The sequence below is a fragment of the Drosophila novamexicana genome, unplaced genomic scaffold (assembly GCF_003285875.2).
Source record: "Drosophila novamexicana strain 15010-1031.04,08,12 unplaced genomic scaffold, DnovRS2.1 tig00001453-arrow-arrow-pilon, whole genome shotgun sequence".
Classification (NCBI taxonomy): Eukaryota; Metazoa; Arthropoda; class Insecta; order Diptera; family Drosophilidae; genus Drosophila; species Drosophila novamexicana.
This window is the reverse complement of record NW_020824860.1, coordinates 366,059-386,386: the sequence shown is the minus strand read 5'-3', so window position 1 is coordinate 386,386 and position 20,328 is coordinate 366,059. Positions and strand designations below refer to the sequence as shown.

Sequence of the window (20,328 nt, the reverse complement as noted above, 5' to 3'; positions counted from 1 at the left end):
CGTAATTGAATTGTGTAAATCAAGCTTATTGTTATTTATTTTTTTTTGGCTGCTGACAGCCCTGTTTTCCAGTGTTAGTTAACAACACGTGCCGTTGACAGTTGGCAAGCTGAAAATTGAAGGTAGCTCAACTGAAATTTTGGTGTAGAACTGAATATTAGTTTTCCTAGTGCCACAGTGTGAATACCATGAGAAGTTTCTCAATACCGCAACATGAACAAAATCAACAGACATACGAGAGGTCCATCTATCACCAGGTGCAGTCCCTGCAGCAGCAGCAGCAGCAGCAGCAGTCGGTGGAGAATGCGACGGTTTCGTACGGCGAGCCGCTGTCCGTGAATGGCGTGCCGGCCACGGGTATTTATCACAACGGCACCTGGTACAATGCGGTGCCCCAATATGGCACATACCAGCCCGCCGATGGCCAAGCGCCGCTGCAGCTGGTGCTCCAGCAAGCAGCCAGCCAGAATGTGCCGCAATACGAGCCGCAAACCTACTGCTATCAGCCGCTGCAAGTGCAGGAGGGTCAGCCCTTGGGCTATGCGACCGCCTATCGGCCGTTGGAGCCGCAATCGTCGAACAATCCACAGGCCTACGTCTATCAGCAGCATTCCGTCCAACAGTCCCAGTCACAGTCCCAGCAGCAGCAGCAGCAGCAGGTGGTGCAGCTGGCGCCCACCTATTATTATCAGCCCGTGCAAATGGTCGCGGGGCCATCAACTGGCCAGCCATACGTGGCAGCATCGGCCAGTCTGTCGCAACTTATCGCGGCTCCGGCAAATTCACAGCAGCAATATGTGACAGCAGGCTCAAATGTACAGCAATTGATCGCAGCTGCACCACCGAATGCACAGCAAATGCTGCCAGCTCCAGCTCCAACAGCACCACCACCAAGCCAGCTGATGGAGCAGCCACAGCAGCACCTTAGCTCCCCCCAGTCGTACAACTATGAGGTGTATAACTATCAGGATGCACCACCGCCAGTTGGGCTGCTGCCCACGCCCGATATGCTGCCACAGACAGACGAGGCATTTGGCTATCAATGCTATAATTATTCGCAGCCACAGTCGCCACGAAGTCCACCAGCCATGCCATCGTTCGATGCACCACCACCCATGCCGTCATACGATGCACCACCACCCATGCCGCTGGGCCCATCAACGGATTACATTGAGCCCGAAACTGTTGAGGTGGACATATCGATGGCCAGCGATGTGTTCATAGCCAGGACACCCGACAAGCTGGTAGTCAGCCTATATAAGCTGCGCGGCAGACGCAAGCCAGTCCCAGGCACCCAGAATGTATATATAAATGGACGAGTACCTGACTGTACCATGTCGCAGTCCAAGTCGGATGTCAGTCCAGATCAGGCCACATATCAGAATGGCTGTCATGAGCAGGACTTGGCTGTTGCAGCGCAATTGGAGGTGAGTGAGAATATCCTAACCTGGCCGTTCCTTGGCCGTACCCAGACGTAACCTTTCCGTACCCTGGCTGTACCCTGGCTGTACCCTGGCTGGACCCTGGCCGTACCCTAGCCGTACCCTAGCCGTACCTTCGCCGTACCTTGGCCGTATCCTTACCGTACCCTCTTAATACGTTCCTTTGATATTCCATAGGCGACCCCAGATGCTCCCCCAGCCATGGAAGTTGCTCAGTGCTATATGGAACCAGCAGAGCATGTGTTATATGCCCAGGAGGTGGTAATATATAAACAATTTTGTGCATACCCTGTACCCATTGAATGGGGGTAAATTTGAAGAGCTGTTTTTACTTGCTTATCGATACTTAATTAAATTTAAATGCAATCGATAAATATCGATGTCCTTACCTAAAACAATAAGGTCTAGAGCCTTCAATATATATTTTTCCCTCTATATCCCCCCCTAATATATCTTTAAGATTATAAGGGGTAAAGAGAGAGAGAGAGAGAGAGAGAGAGAGAGAGAGAGAGAGAGAGAGAGAGAGAGATAGAGAGAGAGAGAGAGAGAGAGTGGGAGAAGAAGAAGGGGTGAGGGAGAGATTGAGAAGAATTAGGAATTGATATTTCACAGTGGAAAGCAGAAGCATACAGCCACCATTGAGAGTTGGGTACAGGGTATCTATAGGTCGGGCACGTCTAGAGCAAGCTAACGATGATCTCCACAATTACAGCCCGAGCGCATGGAAAGCCCCCCGAATGCAGCGGATCAAATGGCGCCCGGCTTTCAGGCCTTCAATGTGATTGATCCCTCCAATTTATTAGAATGTTCGGCGCTCGCTGCGTCCAGGCCCATGATGGACCAAAATCCGCTGATTTTGTGCAATGCCGATATGGAAAAAAAGTTCAATCAGAGTCCCAAAAGGGAGGCGACACCCAAGCCAAAGGATGTCGACAAAAAAATGGATGTCGTTGAGCAGTTTCGTGCGCCGCGTCGTGTCATACAGCCCCCAGTCAATCTAATCAGCACACAGCAGCTGGGTCTGATCAGGACCTGCAAGTCGGAGCTGGTAAAAAATGAAACTAAATATCTGAGGAATAACTATATGTCCGATGTGGGGCGTGCGGCAAAGCAGGCCAACAAGCCGCAGCGGCAGCCCGAAATGATTGTCAAGGAAATCCTAAAGCCGCCGCCCAAGCTAAGTACACAGGAGAAAAACGAGAAGCTCCTGCCGGAACTATTGAGTATCAGTTCAAGCAAATCGTTTCAAGCGAATGCCGAGAGTGCTGAGCATATAAATGACACATTCAAGATCGACTCAGAGTCAACGGCTGAGAGCTTTGCGGTAGAGCCTGGCGAAATTACCGACAAATTAATATCGCAGGTATTCGCTGGGCATATTGTGGCGCAGCTTTGCCAAACGGCCAGCAAATTCGCAGCACCGCAATCAACTGACCAGGCCAATTCAAATGGCACGCTGTCAATTTTTAAGATGCCACCTCAAGACAGCCCAACCACAATCCAATCAAACTCCCACGAGAACTCGAGCCCCACACAATCAATTTTCAAGCTGCCAGCCCAAGTTAGCTCAAGCACAACACAATCCAGTCAGGTCAACTCAAACGCAACCCAATCAAATTTAGAGCTGCACTCACCGGAAATACCAGAAGCAGCTGCTCCCAACACAACTCAATTGGCAAGCCCAACACCCGCTGAAGACACCGCAAAGGTAAGCCCATCAATTGTCACAGCCAATCCTTTTATAAAGCTATCATCTCAGGAAACTTGGACCCAAGCAACTGCCATGCAGGCAGCTCAAGAGATCCCAAAGGCAGTCTTAAAAATATCACAGGAAAGTTCCAAAGTGGTCTCAAAAGCCGTCAAGTCCATTCCGCAGATATCCAAGAAGAAAGCCAAGCTCTTGGCTCGGAAAAACCAAAAGCCATTTCAGCCTCAGTCCCAACACCAAACACCAACAAAATCTATGCTTCAAGTTGGAGCCAAGCCAACTCCAAAGCTATCCCAGACAAATTATAAAACAACACCTGAATTTAATCCAAAGGCAACTCAAGACAATCAGAAAACAACTCTGACAAATTTCAAAATGTCAGCTGAAGCGGCGCCAAGGTCTTCTCAAGCAACTTCAAAGATATCAGCTCAAGGAGCTCAAAAGACATCCCAACCAAGCTCTAAAGTATTAGCTGAAGCGAGCTCCAAGCTAGCTCCAGTAGCTTTCAAGCTACCAGCTGAAGAAAATCAAAAAACAACAGAGACAAACTGTAAATCATCAGCGGAAGAAGCTCCGATGCCAGCTCAAGTACATTCCACGATATCGACTCAAGGAACGCAAAAGGCATCCCAGGCTAACTCTAAATTCTCAGCTGAAGTGAGCCCCTGGTCAACTCAGGAAGCTGCCAAGCTACCAACTCAAGAAGGCTTCAAGCTACCAGCCCAAGTAGCTTCCAAGCTAAGAACTGAAGAAACAGCTAAGGTCGTCCAAATACCTACTCAACTGCTGACTCAAGACAATCCGAAGACGATCTCAAAGGCAACTCAGGAAAACATAGAAACTTTACAGACATCTCCGCCAAATTCCAAATTATCACCCGAGCTGATCCCAAAGGCAACTGAAGCAGCTTTCGACCTACAAACTCTAGTTTCCAGGCTGCCAGCGCAGGAATATCAAAAGACATTCAAGCCAAGTTCTCAATTGTCACCTGAATTAATTCCGACTCAAGATAACCAGAAGATATTCCAGCCAAGTTCTAAGTTAACACCTGATGTAACACTAAGGACATCTCAGGTAGCTTCCAGGCTATTTACTTCAGAGAATCGGAAGCTAACTGTTTCAAAGGTCTCCCCTGAAGTAAGTCCAAGGACTTCCCATTTAAATACAAAATGTTCACTGGAAGTAAGCCCAAAGGCATCGGAGGTGGCCTTTAAGGTGCCAGCACAAGTTAAATCGAAACTTTTGTCTCAAGGAAATCCAAAATTATTTCAACCGATTTCCCAGCTATCATCCCAGAATAATGGCAAAGTTATATGGCCGCCAACTCAGTCAGCTCTTTCGAACAGATTTGAAAAAGATGCTTCAGAACTAACACGCTCAACTACCCAGATCTTTTCCCAGAACAAATCCCAACTAGTCGACGCGACACTAAAGTGTATTCCCCTAAGGGGAGCTAGTAGTATTATACTAGCGCCATCTAAAACAATCAAATCTTTGTCTGCCAAGTGGACCATGCCCGAAAAAGCTGTCGATGCTGAGTCCAATTCAACTCAAGTAGCTGCCAAGCCAAGTCCTGAGTTTAAAATCGTGTCGGAGGTAGCTCAACCCAAGCTAAAACTAACTTCTGTCGACAAATCGGAGACTAGAACAATTAAAGCCATGCAGAAGCCTACTCCTGAGGATAAGTCCGAAGCGGAGATAAAACAAGCCAAGCATTCGACAAATCTTGGGTTACCAAACCAATTTAAGGCAGCTTCAGAAGGTGCTAAGCTGGTACCAATGGGAAATCAGACGGTAGAGCTGAAGAGAAACCAGATAAAGTGGGCGTCAGAAGGTCCTGCGTCGGTAGAGCTCATGGCAAACCAGATGAAGGTAGCTTCAGTAGTTTCAGAACCGGTAGAACTCGATTTAAAATTAGTTCCAGAGGATGCTGATTCAAAAGTACCAGAGACGAAGCAGATAAAGTTTGCTTTAGAAGGTGTGAAACCCGTAAAGTTCGAAAAAAATCAAGCAACAGAGGGTGTAGAACTTATAGAGTCTCAGGAACACCAAATAGCGGATTATAAAAAAATTGAGGAACCTGTAGAGCCCGAGGAAAATCAATTAAAGTCAACTGCAGAAGATGTGTATCCGGTAGAGCACGAGGAAGCCCAAGTAGAGATAGCTTCAGAAGGGGCGAGGCTGGTAGAGCCCGAGGTAAACCAATATGCTGAGTCAGTAGAGATAAATGTCCATGAATATGTTTTGGGTAATCCAGAGCATTCTAATTTAAATCAAGAAAACCCGAAAAGCGGGTCCAAACAACAATATTTAGCACACCCTACACCAGCCGTACCGGAAACAAATCAAACGACCAGCTTGGAGCAAGCTGGGAAGCCATCGACGAAGGCAAAACCTCGTAAGATAGATGATCTGATGCTAAACGTTATAAGCGCGGAGGAACCGATCCAACCTTTTGGTGTGCAGCAGCAGCAGACTATTTCAAAGAAAAAGCCTGCCAAATTGAGCAAACTGGAGCGCAAGGCCCTTCGACGGGAGGCAAATAAGGCGCAGAATGAGCTGCAGGCTGCCCAAAAGGCAGAAGAGAAGGCAAAGGCAGGGGCTGAGATAATTCCGAACGATGAAACCGTTAGAGAGCCCAAGAGAAAGAAGAAGAAGAAAAATATAAATTCAGATACCGAAGAAGTTCAGGAGGATGATAGGAACGAAGACTCCGGTTCCGAGCCGGAAATCGAGTGCCCAGCGCTGAAGGAGGTTTGTGATCCAATTTTGCGTCGTAAACTTATGACAATCATTCATAAAATTGTTAATCTGTGAATTAGAACAAGAGTTCGCAATAAAAAAGCATTTTTATTATAGACTCGTATATGTATATCTTAGCTTAAAACTGGTTCCGAACTGGTTCCCAAACAGGGAACCAAAGGTTTTCAGCGCCTTTCTCAATACGTTCTTTGAGTAAATGATTCTGAACTTTAGAAACTGCGAATTGTAAAACTAGTTTATAATGGTTCCTGTTCTGTAGAGGTTCAAAATGAAGGTGATCACTGGTTCATAACTGGATCCAAATGAGAACTTTAGCTCGGGCAGATCTTTTCTTATGTTTATTTGTGATACACAGTATAAAAATATTCAAACACAGACTGGTTCACAACTGGTTCCAAAAGTGAACAAATGAACTAGTTCATATAGGTTCCAGATGGTTCTGTAGAGGCTCTAAATCCGTACCCATAACTGGTTACAACTGAGGATAAAAGAACTTTAGCTCAGGCACATTTTTCGTTATGTTTAATTGTGATGCTTGGTATGGAAAATGCTCACTGGTTTACAACTGGTTCCAAAGGTGAACAAAGGAACTGCTGAGGCATATTTGCATAAACAATACTCCAGATTTGAAGGGTTCGGAGTCCTAAGACAAATGCCGATTTGCATGGTCTCACAGCAGCCGAAATACTTGTCCATAGTTCCAGGTGTGGCTGGCACTAATTAAGTGTCGAAAGGATTAACTACGCCCACAGTTTGAGCTGCTCTCAATTGATTTATGAGCGGAACTACCTGCTCATTAGCATGAGCCAGCGGCACCTGAGCTGACCGCCCGCCCGTCCGCCCGTTCGCCTGCCTGCCTGCTTGCCTGTGCGTGTGGCATATTCATTGAGAACAAAAGCGAGGATCACTTTGAATAGATTCGTTCGAACATTCATTCACCCATTCATTCATTCGTATCTCTGTGTTGATCAGTGCGTATTCTAATTCTAATCCTTTGAGAAACTCATTTGGCTTAGCTCCTTTGCTTTTCTTGCTTTCGTATTGCGACAATCTTGCGACAATCTTGAGTCGGGTCTGGTTGTCGGATCCGCAAAAGGTGTCGCAAATGCTTTCCTTACCCAACGGCAGCTGTGCGGGTGTGGTTATATGTATGTTACGATCCCATTGTGCCCAGTTATGCGATCCATTCAGATTAGTTACATTTGTAGCTGGCAACCTTTTCCTAATCCCAGCCCAAGCTGTCATAAGCAACTAACGGAAACTCTAATAACTATGTGATCTGTATTTTGTTCTCCCAGATTTTTATAATTTGTGCACAATTTGCTTACTTTATTTAATTATTTATTTTATTCAAGCCTCTCAAAGCTGAAGCCTCCAAGTAAAAACTATATAAAGTTAACTCTAAGCTACAAATCTAGCCTTTTTTTCAGCAATAGGGCCAAGACAACATAAGCTTTTGTCTCGCCCCGCCGATAAGGCTGCAATCTTACCTCTTGGGAAAATAATTTGTACTAAGGTAATCCTTTTTTTTTCTAAATTTTTAAAGATTAGCTTTTTTTAAAGTAATTTTCAGTGCTGATTTCAGATAAGTTAGCAAAACTTTCGCAAATCTTCACGAAAACCTTATTAATCTAAATATATATATATATGTCTAAATGAATATATAAGAGAGAGAGAGAGAGAGAGAGTTATAGATAAAAATCAAGTTTTTCCCATCTCCCATGTCTTAAAATGAGTTAAAGTAAAAAAACTTTATTGTTTCTCAATTGATGTCCACCAAATTTGGCCTATAGAAGTCTTAACATGCGCTTTACTTTTGGTAAAAATCTTTTCAACATCAGACTACTATATCACATAGTTCTATAGGTAGAAACGGTTGAGAAATAGTTTGTGCTAATATCTTGAGAAAACTCAGCTCTGCTCCCAAAATAACTGCAAAGCCGCTTCTATATCAGAGGATTTCCATATGAGGAATCGTTTGGAAAGAAAGCTTTTGTATAGGAGCCCATCTAAGGCTTGGGTCTACGAAGGGTGTTCGATCTTGCGTTCTGTTATGCCCCTCGTTGCTTTGCGAGCAATTGTCTCTTATCTTTGGTTAACCAATTACAAATGTTGCTTCTCTCTTTGGCGAGACGTAGAGCTAACTAAATTTAGCAGCTCCATAGGGTAGTACTCATAACTTTTATTCTTTTTTTTTTTTGGTAAGTTTTTTTGGGCCTCGGTAAATTGTTTTTGTTGCTGCCGTTGAGGCCGTGTCAGCTGCCACGTGGCCGTTTACCGAGTTGTTGCACCTCAATTTGGGCCCATCAAACGGCCGACTAACTCGTCTAATTGGCGCACTCCTTGACTCCGTCTGCCCCTGCCCCGGCCCCTGCCCTGTGGCCGGCAAACGGCTTGACCATAGCGCTACTTTCTGGGCCTTATCGGGCTTATCGTAATTGCATCTGGAGTGCCCACGTTTTCGACTGTGTCATGTCACATGTCACAAGAAAACAAAACCAAAAAAAAGCGAGAAAGAAGGGCTATCATCGAAGAAGAAGATTTAATACCCTGGCAGGCACAACATGCCCATGATGCTCATAGTGCTTTGCCAGTATCTAAAAAGCATAGGAAAAATAGTTAATGCCGATTATGTTTAAGATATTCTACTACTTTTCGACCGATCGTTCCTATGGCAGCTATATGATATAGAAGTCCGATGTTGTTGGGATTTTGCATATATATGAGGAGCATCGTAAAACTAAAAAATGCCGAGTTTGGTTAAGATATCTTGATAAACAAAAAACTTGTTCATACAAGAACCTACTTTTCGATCGATCGTTCCTATGGCAGCTATATGATATAATGGTCCGATGTAAATAAGATTTTGCGTAAATGTAGAGAACATAGTGAAACTAATAAATGCCGAGTTTGGTTAAGATATATTGATAAACAAAAAACTTTTTCATACAAGAACCTACTTTTCGATCGACCGTTCCTATGGTAGCTAGATGATATAGTAGTCCGATCCGGCTGGTTCCGACATATGTACTGCCTGCAACAGAAAGACAGACAGACGAATAGACGGACAGAGGGACATGCCTATATCGACTCGGCTCTTGATGCTGATCAAGAATATATATACCTAATGGTGTTGGAGATGTCTCCTTCTATGCGTTACACATGTCACGACAAAATTATAATACCCTTTTGCGAAGGGTATAAAAACGAGTCTCGAAGAAAAACCTCACGCGTATCGATGTCGCCCGCCTTATCGAAAGACTTTGGCTTCAAAAAGGGGGCGCGGCTGGCGCTGATTCCGAACGCGAACCCTTTGGAAAAACGAAAATAATTTATTGCTCAATTTATGTTTGCTTAGACTGCCAATAGTTCAATAATTCATAATGCCAGAGTGCGTGCCGCGGCAAATGGAAAACTGAAAATGAAAACGAAAAAAAAAAGAAACGATCTTCGGGAAATTTGCATAAAGGACATTTGCATTCGCGTCTTGAGGGCTGCGCGCCGGAGTCGCAATCGAAGTCGGTGTCGGAGTCGGAGTCTGGGTCGGGGTCCCGTCGGACAGCTGTCGGCCCTGCCCCGCGCCGCCCCTGGCTGACTTTGTACCCAGTTCCGGAAAGGTGTGAGGCCATGTAATAGACGAGACGCGAGATGCAAATGAAATGTTTGTCGAGAGGCGAACTGGTAAAAATGGGTAAAAGCCTGGCCTGGCGCGTTGTTTTTGTTTTTGCCATCTTGTTTTGATATGTAAGTTGATATATGATATTTGATTTTTTGGAACCTTTTCATTACCTTACCCCCTCCCTCTCTCTCTCCCTCTCTGTCTGCCTTTTGCCCTTCACAATTAACTGGCGACTAGGCGAGGTTTTTTTTTTGCGCATAGCTTTTGGGCCAACAGCTGCCGCGTTTTTTTTTTTTGGCTCTGACTCAGGCTCTCTCTATGCAAAATAGTTCAAGTCCCGCTTAGCCGGGCCTGTCGGCTTTTTGGCATCTCGCATATGGCGAGGCGGCGGCGCGTAACGCACGCTATCTGTGCGGTGCCCGGTTCCAACCCCGACTGACAGTCACTCCACATGGTCACTTCTCCAGCCCGAACCACTCCATGCCCATCCACTGACAGACAGACAGACAGACAGACAGACAGACGTACGGACAGCTTGCGTGCATTGTGAATTTGTTTGCCAAATCAATTCACAAAAAAAACCAAACAAAAAAAATGTGTCACCCTTAGCTTTGTATGCTCTTGCAAAGGTCATTATCATTTTTTTTTTTGTTAAATGAGTAATGCACTGATGAAGACATTTGCGAGTTCTTAAGGTATACTCTTAAGGGTCTACTCTATGAGGCAGATTGCAAATCAAATAATTGTTCGACTAGGGAATACCCTTCCTATCTTCCTTTACTAACAACAAGTGCAGATAGCTATAAGATCAAAGATACATGTCAAATTTGTTAACTATAGGCATTAAAACCCAAGAGATATGCTCAAAAAAACAGCAGATCGATATCGATTTTTATCGATTGCTTGGAAACGGAGCAAGTTATCGATTCTCAGTAAAAACCACGAACTGCCCAAGTCTTTAGTTCCTTTAGGTTGTGAAATCGAAACTTTTATACAAATGGACAGCTAGACGGACAGATGGACGGATGGACGTACGGGCAGATGGTCGGCCAGGGGGAGAGGCAAGGGGACATGGCCAATTCGACTTGACTATTGATGCTGCCTGTTACACACAATTGCCCAAGACCATGATACCCCTTACAGGGTATAAGCAGATGCTGAGTTTCTTGTCTTGGTTTACTGAGCTTGATGGACTCCAGGATTTCACCAACGTATATCTAAAAACCAGCTGAAGGGCTTCAAGAAATCTAAACCAAATTTGTATTAAATTGCGTAAAATATGCCCATAATTATCTATTGATTAATTTCGTCATTTTACGCTCTCTCTAGGGGTTTTATGTGAATGCGAAAAACCCAAGGCAGAGCACGTCTACAGGAAAGTAAGGCCCAAGCAATATGGGAATCAATTGAACTGTTGCCATTTCTCGTGTGATAAATGATAGTCGAACTAACCTAAATTTATGCACTGATCCGCACAGATCTTCGTCAAGGATGCGACTCGCGAGCATGCATACCATATATCATCATGCATCAACGGGCTGCTGAGATATTTTCCGAGCCCAAAGTTGAAAGAGGTATCGAAGGAGAACAATCTATTGAGGAAATGATCTAACAAATGTTGCGCATCATGCCGCGCATATCATTAATGCAAATCTCTGGGGCAATGGAAAAACCTGACCCAGGTTTTTTTCTTACTGCTCTGCTCTGCTTCTTATTCTCCTTCATTTTTTTTTGCACTACCCTTAACTGTCATGTCAGTGAAAATATTATTATAACAATTGCAAAACTGACGGCGTTGCGATCAAAGCAATATCAGATCCAGAGAGCGAGAGAGACAGGGAGAGCGACAGAGAGAGAGATGTATTGGGTTCGGTATTCGGTTTTTTGTGTAGTTCATTAAGTGCGGCTCACTTGACAGCGGAAACGACGATTGTAAGGAAATGTTGGGAAAACCCTTTCGATGGGATTTGCGGCAGAGCCGTGAGAGAAAAGAAAACAGCTTAACCCCCATCTCCTTTAGCTCAGCCTCTCCCTCTCCATGACGCAACCCTCTGGCATTGAAGTGCGCAAAAATTTAAATGATCTCAAAGCTGATGAGTTCGAGATCGGTTCGGATTAGATTTGAATCATTTGCAATTTTCCGCATTTGCGCTAATCAAGAGAATGCACGCAGCCAACGCCTTGCAAGAAAGGGTCCCAACACCCCATTCAGAGCCCGAGAAGAGAACAAAAAAATCAACCAAATAGACGACATAAACTCGCTGAGACAGTTTTCCACAGTTTGCTGCAGTTTAAATACCCTAGAAAATTGTCAAATATGCCATATGATAAATATTCTGATTTTAGGCAAGCTACTTTTTTTATATGATAAAGTGCTCGACTAGGGTATACCCTACACCTTCTTCTCCCAAAGGTATATACTAGCATTAGGGAAAATAAATTTTCAAAGCAAGCTTTCGATATTGATTTTTATCGATTGATTGCAAGTTATCGATCAGGGGAAACACACTCGTACTGCGCGGGAACCAAACGAGTTTACATTCAAGTCTCTAGCTCTTGTAGGTTCGGACGGATAACCGAAAGGACATGGCTAGATCGATCCGGCTCAAGAATATATATGGTACTTTATGGTTCGGGGATGCTTCCTGCTGCCCGTTACATACATTTGCATAAGAACATGATACCCTGAATACCATGAATCCAGGGTATTATTTCAGACTTTGAACCAGATTCTCGCTCGTAAGTTCGGCTTGGGCTGCTGGTATTAGGCTTAGGATCCTGTTTTGGTTATATTTCCTCCAATTTTTAACAACTTATTTAAAAGAATTTTTGTAAATTCTTTGAATTATCAAGAAATTTATATATAAACCACGTACCTATATCTTGTATGGAGCTGTGCTTGGATTTTTCAGCTGTGATCGTGTTGAAATTTCAGCTTGAGTTCAATTTTGTGGCCAGGTCAATTGTTCGACAGGTCGTTGAGCCAGTTGACGTGACCTTTACACCTGCTGGCAATTGGAAATTGGCTCTGGACAGCAAATAACATGTTTCCCTCTCCCTCCCCTCCGCACCTCTCTCTCGCTCTGGAGCGTCAAATAATTGGGCCAAAAACAAAGAGAAGAAACAATGAAGCAGACAGAAAAATGTTAGCAGGAGCCCAAACAGGAGGCCAACAGGTGAGTTTTTGTGTCTTGAAGGATACGGCTAGTTAGAGCCTTCTCCTGGACGAGAGAGGGAAAGAGAGCGAGGGAGAGAGAGAGAGAGAGGGAAAGGGAGAGAGATTGGGACATGCATATTTAGCGCCTGCGTCTAATGGGCCCACGTAATGCAGCAGGAAAGGAGCGCCAGCGACCCGCAGGACATGCCAATCGAAGGCGACGTCTAACTGTTCAAACTGTCCTGCTCAGTCTGGCGGGGCGCGAGTCCTTGTTTGTTCAAATACCCTACACGAATTGGACATGGCAAGCAAGGGTATATTGTGTGTTTAACAGGCAGCAGGCGGCAAAGTCGTGGATATCAAAGATATTAAGGAATCGATATACATATTTATCGATTTGCTCTCTGTTTCTCGCTTCATGTTGCTCAGTTTTCCTTGCCCCAAAATCGTTTTATATTCTGATTTGATCTCTTCTCAACTCTCTTTACATATTTCCCCAAAATCGATATGTATCGATATAAACTCTTTACTTGCCTAAACAATTATTTATGCATGTCGATTTGAACTCCTGTCTTGATGCCTGTATCTGCACAACATCCTGCATTTTCCTTAAATCGATATCGATAAGTATCGATTAGATCTCTAGTTTTTTATATATTCCCTAAATCCATATATATATCGATTATTGGCAGCTGTCCGCATTTCGCAACTATCGAAAGATTTGATCTGTGTTCTGGATCGCTTATTTTTTCCCCCTTAATCAATATATTAATTTATTTTTGATCTCATGTCTTGATCTTTTGTTCTTTTAAGTTTCACCAAAGTCGATATATATCAGTTAGATCTCTATTCGTGACCAAAAATCGATAATATATCAGTTAATCGATATCTATCGATTTGCAGGCTATTTATTTGTTGGTATATATGTATATATATATATATATATAGGGTAACTGCTAGTCGAGCAGTTTTGACTTGAGCACTCTTGTGCTTCTTTTTTGCACATTTGCACATGTTTAGACATTTGCACGGCCTGACATTCGACTTCCTGACAGGACATGCAGGACTCTGACGCCCGCTGCCCTGTGCGCCCGCCTCGATCAGCGTCCATTGTTGTTGCCTTTGGCGAGTTTTCGCAACTGTGTGTTTTCCTCTGTTTCTCGCGCGCGTGTTCCAGAGGGACCAAAGTGCCGCAGGACCTGACCGGGGTAAAAGTGGGCAAATTGAGAGAGAAAAGTGCGGGTCGAAAGGTGCGTTAAGCGACGACTTTTCTCACTTCCAGCGAAAATCAAGCGGGTGCACTGTGTGCGAGTGTGTGTGCGAGTGTGTGTTGTGTGTGTTCTCCAGTTGTTTCAATTGACAATTTTTGGCACTCGACGCGAGCGTTTAAATCGCAATTAGAGCCGAAAGTGTGCCCGCTTTTAAAAGGCCATTTGCCACTTTTCCACATATTCGTGCTCGCTTTTCACAATGAAAAGTGTGCCATCAAATGGTTTTCCAATGTAGCCGCGCTCTGTTAAATGCGAATAAGAGATCAACATCTTCTATTGTTAACAAAAGAATAACTCTATTAACGCCTCGGTCTGATTTGTAGGGGCGTTTGCCATCTGAATTGAGTTGCAAATGCTCCATCGAATTGCTTTATAAGTGCCCGAACACAATAAAATATTGTCTGTAGCGCGTTATGATACGATATTCGTTTTTGGCATTTGGTTATTTGAGCATAGCTCGAGGATTCTTAGCGCTAGCTGCACCCTACTTGGTATGTACGTTCTTTTTTGGTCTATGCAAATGCATAATGTTTCACTTTTTGGATACCTTAATCCATTCCAGACAAAGAAACAAAAAAGTAAAATTTTCCCTAAATAGAGGCATATTAAAGGCCTGTCATATTAAAGGCCTGAGCATTTCATAGAGATCGCACCTCATAGTCCGAAGTTAAACAAGAATGCATTTCCCAAGCGAGGCGTGTGACAAAATATAACATTTCATTTAACATTTCCATTTCTAAATATTTGCATAAATGTTGCTCATGTTTTCCGGCTATATATAATAAAATATTTATGATATATTTTTGTATATTTAGTTAATTTGATTTCATGTATTTCATTTGAGATTCCCAACGCAAGGCATGCATTTCACTTTCAATCAAAATAAAATTAAAGAGCTGCTTGTTAAATGAGACGGCGAGTCGGAAAGTCGACCCGGGCAAATGGAAATGGTAATGGAAACGGGAAATCAGAGACGGGCAACAGACAATGACACGCACAAAGGCGCATCATTAGAGAGCCTGATAACAATATGCAACTGCCCAAGACAAGTAGCACAACGGGCCGGGGCGAAACTGTGAAAACAGAGGCAAACACATAAAAAAAAAAGAAAGGAGAAAAGAAAACATGAAAGGAAAAGGTGAAAAGCACCGATGGACGCAACGCAACGGGCTAACCTTTGTCAAGTCTCAGGGATTTGGCTCGCGAGCTGTCCGCTGGTCAGCCCCGGCGCCGTCCCGGAAAAGGGTGTGACAAGCCGCAGAACAGGCTCATATGAAAATCGAGCCGGAAAATACCTGCTCTATATAAGTAGTTATTGTTATTGAAGTCCGCCTGACCGCTTCGTCGACTGCGTCGTGACCCCGCTAGCCAGTGATACAATATGATGTCCAGACATATCACATCATGTGAGCCATATGTTGTCTGTTGTCTGTCAAGCCGCACAAAGGCACAGCCCATATCTGCCTGCCTTGTCGGTGGTCAACCTAGCTAGGCGCTGTAGGAACTTTCACGCTCCGTTGATCGCACGCCTGGGAAGTGCATCAAGTTCAATGAACAACACAAATGGGGCCCTGTGAAAAGTGTTAACGTCTTTGGCTTAGTCCGAGCTGGCATTGGGCCAGCCAAAGGGTTGGCTCTATGGAATTTGCATAACCCTCGGCCGGAGTCCAATGTTATGACAGCTCATTTAACGCCCTTTGCCTATCTGCTCCAGTTATATGCCATACCCAATTGAACAGAGATATTCGGGCCTGAGCATTTGTGAACTTGACCAGCTAATGAGCCATGGCCACAACAGCTCCTAACGAAGGGGTTTTCCATTTGTTGCTCTGTGGGAAACTTTCGAGTGCTTCCTCATTCCATTTGACTGGACAGCCCAGCTGTAAGCTCAGCGGGTGCTCGATGGGGCACAACATCTTAAGGACTCTGTTGTTTTTCGCCTCTTGAGGTTCCTAATGATGATGCTTCATAGACTGTGTTTCATGTAAAACTTGTAAACATCCTTCGTAAAATAAGATAGGAGGGCCAAGCAATCTATCTACCTATCTATCTATCTATCTATCTATCTATCTGTCTATCTTTCTATATATCGATCTATCTATCTATCTATCTATCTATCTTTCTATCAATCAATCAATCTATCTATCTATCTATCTATCTATCTATCTATCTATCTATCTATCTATCTATCTATCTATCTATCTATCTATCTATCTATCTATCTATCTATCTATCTATCTATCTATCTATCTATCTATCTATCTATATACCTATCTATCTATCTATCAATATATCTATATATATATCTTTATATCTATCTATCTATCTATCTATCTATCTATCTATCTATATATCTATCTATATATCTATCTTTCTATCTATCTGTCTTTCTATACTTTTTCTTCTCTTCTCCCAGGCCATTTATGGAAAATGCATTCCTGATTCTGAAGTGACTTCAAGTTTCTCCCATTTAGCTCTAGCTCTTATAATTCTCGAGCTATGCCCAAATAACTTAAAACTCTCAAAATCGATATTTATCGCTGCTATGAAAATCGGAGGAGGAGACCTCGAAAAGAAAGTAACAAATTCGTTTGGCGCATGGTAAAGCTAAAAATATATATATCCATATATATATATATATGTATGCATATTTGCCTAAATCGACGCACAGATGGAGAGACAATAGGTCAGACGGACATGAAATGTGGATAGAAATCCTGGCTGGCAAAAAAGCCGGGTCAAGCCCATGGCTGTCAGCTAAAAAAGAGGTTCGAGCTCCTGGCTAGCAATTGAAAAATGTGGTTCAAACCCCTGGCTAGCAAATGTAACAAACTTGTTCAAATCGTTGGCTGTCAACTGAAAAAAGTAGTTCGAATTCCTGGCTAGCAAATGAAAGAAAAAACGTGGTTCGTATCCGTCTGGATAGTAGCTCAACAGGGAGTTCACATTCCAAACTGGCAACAGGAAAAAGTGGTTCGAATCTCAAGCTAGCTGCCAAGAGAGTAGTTCGAATCCCGGGTCAGCAGATGAAAAAAGTGGTTCGAACTCCTGACTGAAGATAGGGTTCGAATATCTGGCTAGCAAATGATCTAAATGGTTCAAATGACTGGCTAGCAAATGAACAAAAAAAGTGGTTCAACTTCACTTGGGTTCAATCCCAGGCCAGCAACTGTAAGAATTGGTTCAAACCTTCCAGTGCTTGGCAACGGAAAAAGTTGGTTCGAATTTCTGACGAACAACTGTAGAAAGTGGTTCGAATCTTTGGCTAGCTGGTTCTACTTCTTTTTAAAGTAAGATTTACTAAATATTCAAATAAATATGAATTCAAATTTAATTGAAATAAAGTCTTCAACTTACCCGAGCTGTTTGGTTCAAGGAAGTCTCTCGCCTGAGCACGTAATCAACTTTAGTTAACTTTTCTCACCCTCTCTCTCTCGCTTTCTCCCTCTTGCTTTCTCGCTCTCTCGCTCTCCCTCTGGTAGCTAGCAGGGCATAAAAACGCCCATTAAGCCCGACGCTGTGGGAAACACTTGCACTCGGAAGCGGGCGTCGTCTGCCAAGTCGGAAGGTTGGGCCCGTGTCTTGGCTCGAAGCATGGGCCACGCTTCGCTGGATCTCAAGAGGTTGTTTTGCATTTAATGCTGGTTTTGCTCGGGACACTTTTGTGGTTTGTCTCTTCTTCTTTTTTTTGTTCAATAAAAATAATGATGGACGCGACTCGTCGGGACTGTGGGAAAGTCCGGAGGAGCCGCCAATTAAGAAACGCAGCGACACAATTTCCATAATTTTCATAATTCAATTATTTACTCTTTTAACAGGAAAAACTCTTAAATTAATAAAAAAAATACTCAAAAAAAAAAAAAATGATTTAAGCTATTTAAAAACATTCATGTGTTCAGCTTTGCTCGTTGAGCGAGAAGCTGAGACGCCGCTTGGTCGCATCCCGCGCCTCCGACTGCAGCCAAATGCCCTCCAGCTGCGGCCCGCCCAGCGCCAGGTTCTCATCCTCCTCCTCGTCTAGCTCCAGCTCACAGTCACTGGTGGAATTGTGTCCGCTGTCGGGGCTGATGTGCCGCTGCTTGGCGCGGGATTGGGAGTGGGGCAGCTTCTGGGCGGAGCGCGAGGCGGCCGCCAGCAGCTTCTGCGCCGATTGGCGCACGCTCGACGAGATCTTCGTCGCGATCTGCCGCTTGCGCCGCACCACGCGCTGCCTCCTCAGCTGCAGCGAACGCCGCTTGCCCTGCCCCCCTCCCCCTCCCCCTCCCCCTGCCAGTTCCAGTTCCAGTTCCAGTCCAGATCCCGACTGGGAGAGCGGCTGTGGGGAGCACACTTCCCGCTCCTCGTAGGCATCCGGATGCACAGGTGGCTGCCAGTACTCGGACAGATCGCTGGCCGGATCGAAGGCGGGTCGATAGGTGGGCGAGTGGCTCGTCGAGATGAGACGCTGACCAGGCTGAAGCTGAGGCTGAGGCTGCGGCCTCTGACGCTGCCGCTGGCGCAGACGGGAATGGCAACGGGATCGGGCACGGACACGAGCTGGCGGCTTGCGTGTGCTCTCCAGAATGGCATCGATCATGCGCTCCAAGGTGACATCGCCCATTTGGCTGGAGCTGAGCGTCGTCTGCTCAGCACTGGGAACAGGAGCAGCAGCAGCAGAAGAAGGAGGGGGAGCAGCTCCCACTTGGTCACTGGGAAGTGGCTTCTGTTCCAGGTAGCGCGGCTTCTCGAAGTAGCTGTCCGGGATGCCCATGCCGCGCAGCGCCAGCAGCGCTCCCGGAAAGATGACATTGTTGTTGTTGTTGTTCTCCCCATCCTGGTCGACCCTGTAGCTGGGCGAGTACTCCGCCTCGAAGGTGGGCAGCGTGGAGGCATAGACAGCGGTCTTCGCCTTGGACGTGGGCGTGGGCATGGGCGTGGGCATGGCCATGGTCATGGGCGTGTGGAGAGGCGACATGATGTTGCTCAGATCCCGGAGCAGAGGAGTGCGTGCTCCAACTCCAGCTCCAGCTCCAGCTGCGGGCAGTGGCGTCGATGTCAATTGATTCTCCTTGCCCAGGTGGAGGAGGCCCGGCAGCAGCGATTGCCGCTTCAGCTTGAGCCGCTGCGTCGGGGGGGCGGCTGTGCGCATGGGCGTGGCTGCCGCCTGGAAGTCGCTGTAGCTGCTGATGACCTGGTGGATTGTGCCTGTGCTCGGATCTGTGCCCGCGACTGGCTGCTCGGCCAGGTAGGAAGGGCGCGGCTGGTTCACAGCCCACTTGAGCATCTTCTGCTGCTTCCTCTTCCTCTCGCTGTTGTTGTTGTTGTTGTTGTTGTTGTTGTGAGTGTCTGCAAGTGCAAAGTTGTTGGTTTAGTATTCAGCTGGGTGTCTGTGTGTGCGTGTGATGTGTGTGTGCGTGACCCTCGCTGCGTTCCTATGCCCTGTTCGCGCAGGTCAATGGGGTATATAGGCTTGCACGTCTGCTTAGCTGCCTTAAGCAAGTTGTTAATAGCCTTTTTCTTATATTTCTAGCTATTTATTGGCTAAAGCGAAATTTCACAGCGAAAAAGTTGTTGTTCGATTTGTGTTCAGCTTATCTTCTACTTTGAACAGGGCATGTTGCAGTCGCTTATACCCGTTTGTAAAGTTCTTGTTTATTGTTTTTGGTTGCTTTTTTTTTTAAATGTATTTTTAGCTTTTTGGCTTTTTGTTTGCGCCTCCTGCGCAGCGCGAAGTTGCCGAGCGAGTTTTTGGCGCGCTTTTCGGCGGCCAATTCCGCGACGTGCACCATATATATGCCCATCAATACATATATATATGCCCATCAATATATATATATGCCCTTATAGGGCTGGACTATGTGTGTTTTTTTGGTCTGGCCAAAAAATCAGTGAAGCAGCAAAAATGAAATCAAGAACAACTAAATAAATGCCGCAGCGGGCAGTTGGCAAAAATTCCCCTTTAGTTTTCACATGCAATTAAATAGCCCATGGGTGTGCGTAAAAGGGCCTACGGCTAAATACCCCTCCCCCCTCCCCGTCGCTACCCCCTCTACCAACCCTTTAAGAAGTCTTGAACTTGGACATGAAATGCATGTGAAAATATTCATGAAATGCACAAATAAAAGTTTGAATATGCACGTGAATATGCATGTGAATATGCATATGAATATGCATGTGAATAGTTGTGAATATGAGTGTTATTCATAAAATTCGCTTGTACTTTGCTTTTGGTTATCTCATTTAAATCACTTGCATTTACCTTTTCACAAGAATGTTGCACAAGTAAAAAAAATATAAATAAATATATTTCAATTTTGCACTTTTATTTCGATCAATTTTATTCAACTCGATTTCGTATTTGAATTCGTTTGCGCAGCGGAGCGTCGACG

At 44.8% G+C, this 20,328-nt stretch overlaps 2 protein-coding genes across 3 annotated transcripts; one reads left to right on the top strand and one right to left on the bottom strand.

The window, feature by feature from the left end:
• The first annotated feature begins 94 nt into the window (after window positions 1-94).
• Window positions 95-5,982, top strand: LOC115767780. Of its 2 annotated transcripts, none has more exons than XM_030712109.1 (5): window positions 95-122; window positions 179-1,427; window positions 1,620-1,700; window positions 2,155-3,150; window positions 3,202-5,982. In XM_030712109.1, the coding sequence occupies exons 2-5, from the start codon at window positions 189-191 to the stop codon at window positions 5,965-5,967; spliced, it is 5,082 nt and encodes a 1,693-aa protein (XP_030567969.1). In that variant the 5' UTR covers window positions 95-122; window positions 179-188; the 3' UTR covers window positions 5,968-5,982. The 2 variants fall into 2 exon arrangements, with proteins under 2 accessions (XP_030567969.1, XP_030567968.1); XM_030712108.1 differs by having other exon boundaries at window positions 1,620-1,703.
• Window positions 5,983-17,855: 11,873 nt separating this feature from the next.
• On the bottom strand, window positions 17,856-19,223 carry LOC115767772. The gene has a single exon (XM_030712097.1). The coding sequence runs from the start codon at window positions 19,221-19,223 to the stop codon at window positions 17,856-17,858; it is 1,368 nt and encodes a 455-aa protein (XP_030567957.1).
• Between the last annotated feature and the right edge of the window lie 1,105 nt (window positions 19,224-20,328).